This window comes from Choloepus didactylus, chromosome 9 (genome assembly GCF_015220235.1).
Source record: "Choloepus didactylus isolate mChoDid1 chromosome 9, mChoDid1.pri, whole genome shotgun sequence".
Taxonomy (NCBI): domain Eukaryota; kingdom Metazoa; phylum Chordata; class Mammalia; order Pilosa; family Megalonychidae; genus Choloepus; species Choloepus didactylus.
Window position 1 is genome coordinate 47,794,575 of NC_051315.1, and position 14,168 is coordinate 47,808,742.

The 14,168-nt window shown below is 35.6% G+C and overlaps 2 protein-coding genes across 12 annotated transcripts in view; one reads left to right on the forward strand and one right to left on the reverse strand.

The window, feature by feature from the left end:
* BAZ2B (bromodomain adjacent to zinc finger domain 2B) overlaps nucleotides 1-14,168 on the reverse strand; it is a 496,556-nt gene that overhangs the window by 407,991 nt on the left and 74,397 nt on the right. The window lies entirely within an intron of this gene.
* Nucleotides 7,028-7,408, forward strand: LOC119543729 (ferritin light chain-like). The gene has a single exon (XM_037848640.1). The coding sequence runs from the start codon at nucleotides 7,028-7,030 to the stop codon at nucleotides 7,406-7,408; it is 381 nt and encodes a 126-aa protein (XP_037704568.1).

The window sequence follows — 14,168 nt, forward strand, 5'->3', positions numbered from 1 at the left end:
ATCACTCCTATGATATGACATGTTAACAGAATTTTTTTTTTTTTTTTAATTTACAGATGGTGTTATTTGGGGTACAAATATATATAACACAGTACAATCAGAGTAACTTAGCAATATAATACCCACATTTTATAGAAATAAAACTTGAAACCTGGAGGATATCTGCTCTGACAAATATAAAATATATACACAATGAGGTAAATGTACCTTGTTCTCTTGAGAGGTAATTTAAGTTTAAAGCAATTGATATTTTGAAGCATCTTCTAGACATATAAAGAAATATGAAAACACCTCTGCCATCATACCATTGGCACAATGTGAAAAAGGGATCAAAACATGGTTCATGACATTTGTGCCAGTTTGAATGTATTATGTCCCCTCAAACGCCATTATCTTTGATGTAATCTTGTGTGGGTGGACCTATCAGTGTTAATTAGGTTGTAATTCTTTGAGTGTTTCCACGGAGATGCACCCCAGCCAACTGTGGGTGATGACTCTGATTGGATAATTTCCATGGAGGTGTTGGCCCGCCCATTGGGTAGGTCTGAATTAAATTACTGGAGCACTACATAGGATCATACAGAAGGAGCAAGCTGCTACGGCCAAGAGGGACACTTTGAAGAAAGCACAGAAGCTGCAGATGAGAGAAAAGTTGGAAGATGGACACTGAAAGCAGACTCTTGCTCCAGAGAAGCTGAGAGAGGACAAATATCCCAAGTGTAACTAAGAGTGACATTTTTGAGGATCTGCAGCCTAGAGAGGAATGTCCTGGAAGAAAGCCATTTTGAAACTAGAACTTTGGAGCAGACGCCAGTCACGTGCCTTCCCAGCTAACAGAGGTTTTCCGGACACCACCGGCCATCCTCCAGTGAAGGTACCCGATTGCTGATGTGTTACCTTGGACACTTTATGGCCTTAACGCTCTAACTGTGTAACCAAATAAACCCCCCTTTATAAAAACCAATCCATCTCTGGTGTTTTGCATTCTGGCAGCATTAGCAAACTAGAACAACATTCAATTCACAAATGTTGTTAAAAAAAACAAAACACATGCAATGAAGTTCTTTTTAAGCTTTAAGAAACAAGTTGAATATTCTAAACAACATTTTGAAAAGTTTACAATCACAAATATGATTCCATAATGGAACTGAAAAGTTTAAATGTACTGATAATCCCCAGAATGTCCTGAAAGTCCACATTCCTAGAGAGAGGGCCCATGGGTATTCCAGCCTTCCAAAACAGACAGAAGCTTCAGTACATGTCCTGAGCTAGTCTGCATTGGCATTTTCCACTGAGCTGTAAATATCTGCATTGGCATTTTCCACTGAGTTGTAACAGAGCCATTATTTGGAATCCCTACCATTTGGATCCAGAACACTGCCATGATCAAGAAAGAAAAGGAACAGTTGACTGACAATCACTCTTTTAGTGCAAGGATGAGAGGACAAGTGTAACAGGAGACAGACTTTGTTGTGCATTTTTATTAGCACCCTGCCACCTTGTTTCACAAAATAATCTACAGCTGACAGCTGACAGATGTAGAGGGAAAAGGGTTAACCCACACATGGGCTGCAAAATAGCCAAGTGACCCACTTAAATTTCTTAGCAGGAACTGAATGAAGTCTGGAGTTCTTGATGGCCACGTCACTGTCACTGACTCGAGGCATTCTAGAGCACAAGCATGACAGAAGAACCACAGGCTCAGCTCCTCAGGCCTATCCTGCCCCATAGAGATTAAACTGGCCACAGATTCTGGTGCAACTCCCATGCTCTAGCTGCCACTTCAGTGCTACCCCACTTCTCATCCACAGCGGAAGTTAAAGCAAGGCAGCCTTGGGGGCATCCACACTTTTCCACTCCATCTCCAAACTTGGAAGTCCCTTCCTGCTAAGATCCAATGGCTCAAGGAAATGGAAGTGTGTCCCAAATGTCCATTAGCCAATTGGAGGTCATCAAACCATCACCAAAAATGGGAATCTGCTATGGTAATGATTTCTGTATCCTGACCTTGTATCCTACAACAATGTTAAATTCACTCATTTATTACAGTAATTGATTTGTGGACTCCTTGGATTCTTCTAGCTAAAGAATCTTATCTGAAAAGAGGGAAGATATACATCTTTCATTATGTTCTTTATGTCTTTTATTACTTTTTTCTTCAAGCAATGGGTAGGACATTTGGTACAACGTTAAACAGAACTGGTGAAAGTGGGCAACCTTCCCTTGTTTCCCATCTTAGGGGGAAAATATTCAGTCTTACACCAAGTATGATGCTAAGTGAAGGTTTTTAATGGATGTTCCTCATTAGATTAAGAAGTCCTCTACCATTCTTAGTCTACTGAGTTTTTATCATGAGTATGTTTTGAATTTTGTCAACTACTTTTTCTGCACCATTTGAAGTGATCATTCGATTTTCTCAGTCTTGCATTCCTGAAATAAACCCAGTATGGTAATGAAGTATTATCCTTTTTATATATTATATAAATAATTATGTATTATATAATTATATATTATATAATTATATTAATATTATATAAATAATATATAAATTATATTTATATATTATATAAATTTTATATATTAATTTATATATTAATTAAATGTGCTAATTATTTGCATTTATGTTCATGAGGAATACTGGTCTGTAATTGTCTTTATGTTTGTCAGGTTTTGGATTTGGGAAGTGTTTCCTCCTCCTCCTCCTCTATTTGTCCCCAAAATTTTTTCTGCAATATTTGATAGAATTTAGCAATGGAACAAGTTTCATCTTGAGTTTTCACTGTCAGAAGATCTTTGATTTCAAATTCAATTACATTAATAAATTTAAGACTTTTGAGATTTTCTGTTTCTGTCAAATTTGATAGACCTTTCTTAAAAGGAATTCATCAGCTGTACCAAAGATGGTGATTTGATGGCATTAAGTTCTTCATAATATTCTCTTATTCTTTTAATGTCTGTAGGATCATTTCTTTTATTGGTGCTTTTATTCTTTTTCCTTTTTTCTTGATCACTTTACACAGAGATGTCAATATTCTCTTTTCTAAATCCCAGCTTTTGGTTTTGTCAATTTTCCTGATGTTTCCCTGTAAACAGTTTTATCAGCATCCCACAGACATTGTATTTTCAATGTCATTCACTTCAAAATATTTTCTAAATTCCTTTGTGATTTCTTCTTTGACTATGATTTACTTAGGAGAGTGTTGCTGAATTTAAAAATATTTTGTATTTTCATAGCTAACTTACTGTGATAGATTTTTCATTTAATTTCACTGAGGTCAGAAAACATACTTTCAATAATGCCATTCCTTTTAAATTTGATTCATCCAGAATTTGGCCTAAATTTGGGAACACACCATGTGTACATGAAAACAATATGCATTTAGTAGATGTTGGGTACAGAGTTCTATAAATGTAGGTTAGATCAACGCAGTTCATAGTGTTGTCCAAGTCTTCTTGTCTTTCCTGATTTTTTTCCCTCTTTGTATCATCAAACAATGAGAAAGGAATTTTAAAATCTCCTACTATGGTTGTGGAAATACATATTTTCCCCAAAATATTTTTTTTTGCTTCACATATTTTTAAGGTCTTATTAGATGCATATGCATTCATAATTATTTGTTCCTGATGAAACACATCTTTTTATCATTATGAAAATCCTTTTTTTGATAATGCCTTCTGTCTTGACAGCTATTTTATCTGATATATATCTGATACTAATACACTCATTCCATGCTTTTTGCTTATCATTCACCTGAAATAGCTTTTTCCAGCTACTTAAATTGAACAGTATGTACTTTATATCTAAAGTATGTATCAAGTTGGTAGCTGTGCTTGTTTGAATCTATTAAGTCCCCCACAAAAGCCATGTTTTTAATACAATCTTGTGGAGGCAGACTTATTAGTGTTTTGATTAGGATGGGACTTTTTGATTAGGTTGTTTCCATGGAGATGTGACCCACCCAACTGTAGGCGAGACCTTTTGATTGGATCATTTCCATGGAGATGTGACCCCACCCATTCAGCTTGGATCTTGATTATTTTACTGGAGTCCTTTAAGAGAGCTCACAGAGAGAAGGTGGTCACAGAAACTGAGAGAGACATTTTGGAGAGAAGCTAAGATATGTAATCCAGAGTTTGCCCCCAGGATAAGCTAAGAGCCGACACAGACCCAGACACTTGGAGATGCAGACAGAAAGACATTTGGAGATGCTAAGCTAAGAGATGAAGCCCAGAGTTTGCCCCAGAGAAGCTAAGAGAGGACCCCCAGACACTTAGAAACACCCTGGGAGAGTAAGCAAGGATGCAAAGGAGCTGAGAGAAAAGCTGAGATAGACAGACGCCCAGAGACATTCTGGAGAAAGTCATTCTGAAACCAGAACCCAGGAACAAAGAACCAGCAGACGCCAGCCACTCACCTTCCCAGCTGAGAGAGGTGTTCTGGATGCCATCAGCCTTTCCTCAGTGAAGGTATCCTCTTGTTGATGCCTTAGTTTAGACACTTTTATGGCCTTCAAACCAATAAACCACCGTTATAAAAGCCAATCCATTTCTGGTATTTTGCATAACAGCAGCTTTAGCAAACTGAAACAGGAGCACACACTTTGGTTTTCCCTTTTTATTCACTCTGGCATTTGCTGCCTATTAAATGGAGTGTTTAGACAGTTAATATTTAAAATACTGATCGTTATCACTGGATTTCATTCAATCATTTTATTATTTTTTTGTTTATCCCTCAGTTGTTTTTGCTATTGTTGATGTTGCTGGTCTTCCTTCCCTGCCTTTTTAAAATGACATTTAAGTATATTTTTAGAGTTCCATTTTAATATTCCTATTGGCTTTTGAGCTATACCTCTATTTTTTTTTTTTAGTGCTTGTTCTAAAGATGACAATATAAACCTCTAATCTTTCAGTTTATCCAGAATATTGTACCTCTTCTTGTAAAATATGGACACTTTGCAAGCATACAGACCATTTGACCACTCCCCCCTCATACACACACCAAACTTTATTATAGTTTTATGTATATTTGTTTTATATGTTTTATAGTTTTATGTATTACATCTGCATACACTGAAAATATACAATGCATAATGTTATACTTTTTGCTTTAATATCCACAGATCTTTTTAAAGAACTTAGGAGGATAAAAATAGTCTTATTTTTATGCAGATATTTATCATGTCTGATACTCTTCATTTGCTGCTGAAGAGCCAAGATTTCCCAATATCATTTCCTTTCCACCTGAAATTCCATTAGCATTTCTTGTAATTCGGGCTAGTGGAGACACATTTCTCCCTGTTTTCCTTCTGTAAAATGGTCTTAATTTTGCCAAAATTCCTGAAGGATATTTTCAACAGGCACAGAAATCTGGGTTGACTGATTTTTGTTTCAGTTTTAAAGATGATGTTATACTCTAGCTTCTCTGTTTTCTGATTAAAAATCTACTGTCATTTGAATCATTGTTCTTCTGTATGTAAGGCATCACTTTCATACAGTGATTTCAAGATTTTCTCTTTATCTTAGGGTTTCAGATTGTGATGTGTCGACACTGTTTTTCTACAATCGCCATCATGTTTCTAAATTGTATCTCAACATTCCTTACCCCTTGATTTTCATCATGCCTAATCATTAGACCCCTGTATCTGACCCTTCTTTACTATTTACTCTCTTCATTCATTATCTATCCATGTTGGAATGGTCAGAATTGCTGATTTATAAGTTAATGTTTTATAATTCAACTGAGCATCAGAGCACCTTGGCAATACTTTCATTCTCACAAAGATTACTCCAAATGATAAAATGAATGAAACAAAAGTACACATTTAAACAGAAAATAAATTAGCCGCTGTACAGTGCACCAAAAACTAACTTCTTTTAGAAGGCACAACTTCAAATCCTTTTAGAAGTGAATCCAAAGAAATATTACTTTTTGAAAGAGTTCAATGTTCCAAGTCTAAAAAAAGAAAAGTATAGACCAGATAAGACACTTATAATTTAAGTGGTCATTTCACCACTTAGACAAAAGGAACAATTGTCCAGTCCGCTGAAGTCATAAGAGGCATGCTCAATCAGTGAACATGTACTCCCTCTGCTCAGGGATACTCAGTATATCAAGTAAACTAGTAGAAACAAAGAGTTCACACATTCTTAGTAAATAATCCCATATATTTATAAATCTAAGACCAAAGACTGGAGATGCTTATGCTAATGGCCTTTAAGACTTGGGAGGCATGTTACATTATTTTCCCTTAATGGCCACTCTTGTGGATATATAGTTTCTAATTACATCCAATAAATACCTTGTATAAAATAACTAATCCTAATAGTAAATTATATTGTTCAATTACTCTTGGAATAGTTCTCTTGGGAACTGCCCAAGAATACAAACATATTGTTAGAGTTCAGAGTGAGCTGAAATTTTTTTTTACCTCATTTTAATCCCAGCAATCCTTTGCATCTTCTTTTTCATTTTTGCCTATCTTGTGATGTTATAATACCCATTAGTATTTCATTTTCCATATAAGTACACAACCTAAACTTTTGTTTATGACACAAGAATAATTCTCTAGTCACAATAAAATAGTAATAAGTATGCTTAAAAAATATAAAATTACCCACAGTCATAAGAAAAAATTAGGATTCACAGTACACACTTCAAAAATGTTGAAGAGGAACTGTGTATACATAGGTACCATGGATCTGCCTCTTGCTTCAACAGTATTTGGATGAAACAGAACCAGGAACTATCAACATTTCAGCCTCGGATCACCCTTCAACTTATTCTCCAGTTGCAACCTCCAGAACCAATTTCTCGGCCATTCCCTGCTCCCAGGACCACCTAACAACTTTTTTTTGTGGTTAGCTCCCCATTTTTGACCAACCACAAGTTCCCACATCTACCAAAATTATTCAGCCGAAGTAGAGACCTCTATCAGCTACCTGCATCAGCTACCTGCATCTGTGGACTTCCTATACCTACCTCTCTCTGGGATTCTATTTCAACCATGACAATGTGGCCCTGAAGGGTATGGATCACTTTTGCGATTTGGTGAAGGAGAGGCAGGGGGTACTGAGTTCTCCTGAAGATGCAAAACTAGCAGGCAGCTGTGTCCTCTTCCAAGACATGCAGAAGCGAAACCAAGATAAGTGGAGCAAATCCCTGAATAACAAGGAAGCCACCACAGCTCTGGAGAAGAACTTGAAACAGGCCCTTTTAAATCTACATGCCCTGGGTTCTACCAACACAGACCCTCATCTCTGTGACTTCCTAGAAGGCCATTTCCTAGATGAGGAGGTGAAACTCATCAGCATGCTGAGAAATTACTTGACCAACTTCCACAGGCTGGTTGGCCTGGAGACAGGGTCGGGTGAAAATGTCATCGAAAGGCTCATCCTCAAGCACAATTAGGAGCTTCAAGAGCCCAGAGGCCATTGGTGGGGGGGTGGAGGTGGGGATCTGCATTCCCATGGCAATCCAGGTTTCTGCCTGAGCACTTCACTCCAGCCAGGAGGCATATTTTTAACTAAGCACTTTGCAGCCCTCTAAACAACCATGACCCAAGTGTAAACTATGAAGTTTTTACAGGAAAAAAAAACAAAGAAAAACACACACAAAAAATAAAAAATGTTGAAGAGGATATGGTGCAACAACTGCAAATATACGTAATGGTAATAATTTAGCTAATTTATATTATTCTATCAGATAAATACACAACTTGTAACCTTCTTATTGCCAGTTCCAAAGGCTCTCATTCTACATGAACAATCTTTAATGACTGTATAGTCTTCATTAAAATATAGAAGATATAGACAAGTAGACCACAATTTATCCATTACAGGAACTTATTCAGAATCCTCATGGAAATACATAGATGCTGTATACTACCTAAAAGAGTGAAGGCTTTGGCAAGGATAAGCAGCACTTACTTTACTCTTTGGAAAAAGGAGGGTCTTATAGCTTCCTGACTTCTCCTGTTGCTTGAGAATCAGGGAAATGCTTGTCAGCTAACCTGGTATAAGTATACAATATGCCACTAACTTATTTCAGGTAGTTTATTAGGGAACAGGTGAGTTGTAGGTAAAATTCCAGAATTTCCTGATCATTTATCTAGAATGAGGCCCCAGACTTCCTTGAAGGTTCCCTCAATACACCAGCAACCATACTTGTATTTGAGAGATGCTTATATTGAGAATGGAACAATCTAAGGACCACAGTCACAAAGCTATTCCCCCACTGTCCACTTCTAGATCCTTAGTGAGTGATCATTTAGCTAATAATCACAAGACACATACATTTGTATGTTTCATAATTGGGAATCAATTAACTGATTCCCACAGCTAGGCATGACTTCACTAAGCACAATTTATTTGTTTCATTTGAGCACCATCATAGACTTACGGATTTTCACAGATTCAACTGGTTCCAATTATCGTAATCATGGTCATCTTTTTCATGTGTAAATTCTCAAAATCTGGCTACTAAAACCTCTTTGAAGTTTGCATCATTGACAGAATTACAGAAATCTTGAAAATTTTCTTACTGTCTCACTACAATGTATTCCAGACAATTCATATTTTTTCCTAATGCAATCATAAAATCAGCTATTCTCCAAAGAATTCTGGCCCATTTTAGTGAACAGTACTATTGGAGACTGACAAATACCAAGATGCTAAAACTCAGAAGGTGCTGGCTTCCTCCATAAAACGAGGATTGTAAATTTAATATTTTAGCCCCTGAAGTATATAACCATGTTATTTTTTAGATATTGAATTAGAAGACATACATTATTCTGTTAAATTTTATTTTATTAAAGCAATTACAGAAACACCATGCAGAAAGTAGAATTTATTTTCTCTATGTACACCACCATCTCACACACAGTTTTCCCCAGTATTAACATTTTGCTTTAGTGTGCTATCTTTGTTACAATTAATGAAATACTATTATTATATTCATACTATTAACTATAGCCCATAATTGCACTAGGGTAGACCCTTTGTGTTGTACAGTTCTACAATTTTCTTTTTTCCTGGTAATTTACATACAACCTAAAATTTCCCATTTCATCCACTTTCAAATGTACAATTCAGTGGTATTCACTACACACACAAAGTTGTGCCTTCATTACCATCACCCATTGCAAAACTTTTCCATGAACCAAAACAGAAACTATGTACCAATTAAACATTAATTCTCCATTTCAACCTGCACTTAGCTCCCAATAACCTGGATTCCAGTTTCTGATTTTATGAATTTTCATATTTGGCTTATTTCACATAAGTAAGATCATACTCACTTTTGGACTTTACTATCTGACTTATTTTGTATCTGACTCAATATGATGTCTTCAAGGTTCAACTGTGCTGTAGTGTGCATCACAACTTCTTTTTATGGCCAAATATTATTCCCCTGTATGTACAATATATCACATTTTATCAATTCATCCACTGATGGACATTTGGGTTGCTTCCACTATTGGCAGTTATGACTAATGCAGCTATAAATGCCTATGAGAAAATATCTGTATATTTCTGTATAACCTATTAATTTGAAAAATACCAACTTAACTTCACACATTCTCTGCTCCTATATCCCTCTGTTTCACCTCTTTATGTTGTTTTTATCCCATTTTACCACTTATATTTTGCACATTCATTATCAGGAAATATGTCTTTTTCTCATTCAATTTTATTCTGATTCTTACAGGAATAAAAGAGTAGAGCTGTATATTTAATACACAGTACTACTGGGTTTTGAATTTACCCTTTTAGTTACCCTTAATGATCAACATTTCTTCACAATGCTATAAAATATAGCTTTTAAAAAAATTCTATCTTTTGAATCTGACATTCTGATTAGAATGTGTCTCAGAGTAGGTCTATTAGGATTTATTCTCTTTGGAGTACATTGTGCTTCTTGGACATGTGTATTTATGTCTTTCATAAGAGTTGGGAAATTTTCAGTCATTATTTCCTCAAATATTCTTTCTGTCACTTTTTCTTTTTCTTCTCCTTCTGAGACACCTTTGACGTGTAGGTTCGTGTGCTTTGTGCTGTCACTCAAATCCCTGAGATTTTCTCTATCTGCAGAGTTTTAAGGCTACTATTAGGTTTTGCATTTACCCTTTTAGTTACCTTTACTGAAGATCTTCATTTCTTCACATGACTCCAAGCCACTCTCTCCTGTCTTTTCCTTTCAACCTGCAGAACTCCCTTTAGTAAATCTTCTGGGGCAGGCCTTAGTTGATGAACTCTCTCAGTTTCTGTTTATCTGTAAATATTTTAAACTCTCCCTCATTTTTGAAGGATAATCTTTCTGCCCCTTTTTCTTTCCTTTCTCTTTCTGGCATTCCTGTAATGTATATGTTTGTACACTTCATGCTCAAGTCCCTTAGATAATGCTTTTTTTTTTTTTCCTATTTTTTCTCTCTGTTTTTGTGACTGTAAGATTTCAATTGTCCTATCTTCTAGTCCACTGATTCTATCTCCTGCCTGTTCAAATCTGCTGCTGTATGCCCCTAATGTATTTTTAATCTCCATTATTGTGCCTTTCATCCCATAATTTCTGCTATATTTCTTTATAAACTTTCTAATTCTTATCTTCGCTCACACATTGTCTTCTTAATATTCTATAGCTATATAGCCACCATCAGTTTATCTGTATCCATATTTTCCTTCATCTCCTTAATTAATTTAGAGGATTCATTTGACCTTCTTTGATTTGTTGTTCCAAAGTCTGTGTCTTCTTTGAAGTTTTAATTTGTTCCCTTGACTGAGCCATATCTTCCTGTTTCTTAGTATGGCTTGCAATCTGCTGATATCTAGGCATCTGATTATTTTGATGTGCTAACTCTGAAGGTCAGTTCTCCCTCTTGCCTATGGTTTTACTGTAGACTGGCTATGTGTTAAGGCTCTTCTTTGACTCCTGGTCCAACTTACACTGGGCCTTTAGAATATCCCATATGTAACTGTTCAGATTTATCAGGATTTCTACACCTAATTCTTGCCTTGGATATGCAGTAAAACTTTCAAGATTGTCCTTTTATGTGCAGTTGTTTCACCTCTAGGAGAAAGCTTCCTTTCCTCTGTTCCTTCTCTGGGAATCCTGATCTGTTTTGTTTGTTTTAGTACAGAATTTTCTCCCTAGCTCCTATGATTTATATAACTCCTCTCTCTTACTCAGTGTCCCTCATTTGTTACACTTTCCAGTTCTTAGACCTATTCTGCCTTACAGCAGTTCAGTTTCTCTTTGTTTCCCATGATGCTTTTCTGCATGTGGTTACTTCCCCATTGGCATATCCTGTCCCAGATCCATATTGAGTAAATTCAAAAAGGTCTGTTTTTTTTTTTTTTTTTTTTACGTGATCCAGCTATCAGAGACTTGGCTGCATGTCTTCACCTCTTGCCAAGAGTTCTGCTATGGATTCCTTTATTTCCTGGTGTTTTTTTTTGTATGTATGCACTAGTCAGCTGCTTGTGTTCTGACCTCCAGAGTTCCAAGCAAGTTGTATTTGTCATTTCTGAGGGGATGCTTTTCCAAGATATGTTATATGTCATTATTCTGGTAACATCATCTCTTCACCCGTTTCTGATTTGGGCTGTCTTTTGGCTGTTGAGTTGTGGCAGTTATATACATATTCTTGATATTAAACCCTTATCAGCTTTATGGTTTGCAATTACTTTTTCTCATTCTAGATTGCCTTTTCAATTTCTTGATAATGTTCTTTGAAGTACAAGTTTTTAGTTTTCAAAAAGTATATGTTATCTCTTTTTTCTTTTGTTGCTCATGCTTTTGATGTCATGTCTAAGAAATCACTACCAACATCAAGGTTAAGAAGGTTCCTTCCTGTGTTTTTGTCTATGAATTTTATGGTTTTAGGTCTTTGATGCATTAGAATTACTTCTAATATGTAGTGTGAGGGAGGGGTCCAACTACATCCTGTTAAAACTAGATATGCATGTATTAAAAAAAATAGATATGCAGTTTTCACAGCAACATTTGTTGAAGAAACTGCTCTTTCCTCAATTAATGTATTTGGCAACACTGTAAAAAAAATGAATTGGTCATAGATGTGCAGGCTTATTTCTAAATTCTCAATTGTATTCCATTAATTTACATGTTTAATCTTTATTCCAATATCACATTGATTTGATTACTCTGGCTTTACAGTAAGTTTTTAAATCACAAAGTATGATACCTTCAACTTTGTTCTTCCTTTGCTTTAATGATTTTTCTTTTCAGGGCCCCTTGTTATTCCATATCAACTTGAGAAACAGCATTTCCATTTCTGCACAAAAGGCTTCTGAGGTGTGGACAGATATTGCACCGAATCTGCGTGTAGTTTCGGGTAGTATTGACATCCCAATAATACTAAATTTTCCTATCCACAAACACAAGATGGCAGGCCATTTATTTAGGTCTTCTTTTATTTCTTTCAGCAATGTTTTGTAGTTTTCCATGTATACAACTTCTACCTTCTTGGTTAATTAAATACATTCCTAAGTATTTTATTGACTTAAGAGTTTCTGTGAATTTCAGAATATTCTTTGCTGGTGTAATAACACACGTGATTTTTGTATGTTAATCTTGTAGCCTGTAACTATGCTGTATTTGTTTATCAGTTCTAGTGGGGGTTCTGCAGATTCATTGGAGGTTTCAACACAAAGGATCATTTCATCTGTAAATAAACCTTGTTTTACTTCTTCCTTTCCAATATGCATGACTTTTATTTATTTTTCTTGCCTAAATGCCTAAAACTAACAACACCACAGATACAGTGAATACACTTAACATCCAGATATTGGTTCCTAATATCATTCCCCACTAAAAGGACCCAGGTTTCATGGAAAATTGGCTCATTCTATGGGCAGAGAAGGAAATATATAAGATACACCTGGAATATCTTGTGCCAGAGAGTAAAGATGTACTCAAAAGAGATACCTAAATATAAATTCAAAAGAAGTTCAAGTCTTGTACACTTAAAATGTCAATACATTTTTGAAGTTAAAGAAGACTTAAATACAGTGGATTCTTACATTTCACATAGTTATGTCCCGAAACTAGCAAATACTGAACCACTTCTCCTAGGGGATATCTGGGTCTCTGCAATACTTTGGTCACAACCTTTTCATCACCCAATCAAAATACAACCTTGTTTTATCTATATTTCTGTTTAAAGAATCCTTATTTAATATGTGCATGTGTATTTATTTATAAACATTGAACTCATGGCCAACAGCACTGTAACTCATGCTTGAACAAAGTTTATCTAATACACATATTTTCTCTGTAAGGCACACTGCAGCCTTCCTGCAATTAGGAGCACTAGGGAACACCTCAGTATTATGCTTGGGGGCAATAATAAATAGTTAAATCACCAATTAAAAAAAAACACAAAAATGGGGAAAACATAACACTAAATATATTGCGAAAAGTAAACTTGTTTACAGTATAAGGGCTGAAACAAGAAGGCAGAGGTCACCCTGTTGGACCTCAGTTGAGAATGTGCATATCAGGCAACTCAAATTGTTTGCTATTCTGCACTTGTCTACAAAAGAATGCAAGTGCCAGAGTACTGATTTTGAGGTTACATGTAAATTTTAGTGTGTAGACAAATTTCCAAATACAGAAACCACAAATAATGAGGAACAATTATAAACTGAAAGACATACCATGTTTGTGGACTGAAAGATTAACGTTGTTAAAGGAATGAAGGTCTGATACCCAAATTGATCTAGAGATTCAACACTATCCCTAACAAAATCCCAGCTGGTTGTTTTCCAGAAATTGACAAGCCAATTTGTTCTACTATGGAAATGCAAGGGACCAAAAATAACCAAAATAATATTGAAACAAAAGAAAAAATTGGAGGACTCATATTTCCCAATTTCAAAACTTACTACAGGGCAATCGTAATCAAAACAGCGTGATTCTAGCATAAGGATAGACATACAGAAAAATGGCATAGAATTGGGAATCCAGAAATAAACCCTCTCATCTAAGGACAACTGATTTTCAATGAGTGCCAAAAGAATTCACACCATATATAGAAATAAACTCAATGGATCATACCACTGTTTTCACAGCATCCCATAAGTTTTGATATGTGGTATTTTTGCTTTCATTTCAAAGGATTTTCTAATTTCCCTGTGATTTCTTCTTCAACATA

Excerpts from the sequence above, each read along its gene's own strand:
- LOC119543729 (XM_037848640.1), top strand. The coding sequence starts at position 7,028 with ATGGATCACTTTTGCGATTTGGTGAAGGAGAGGCAGGGGGTACTGAGT.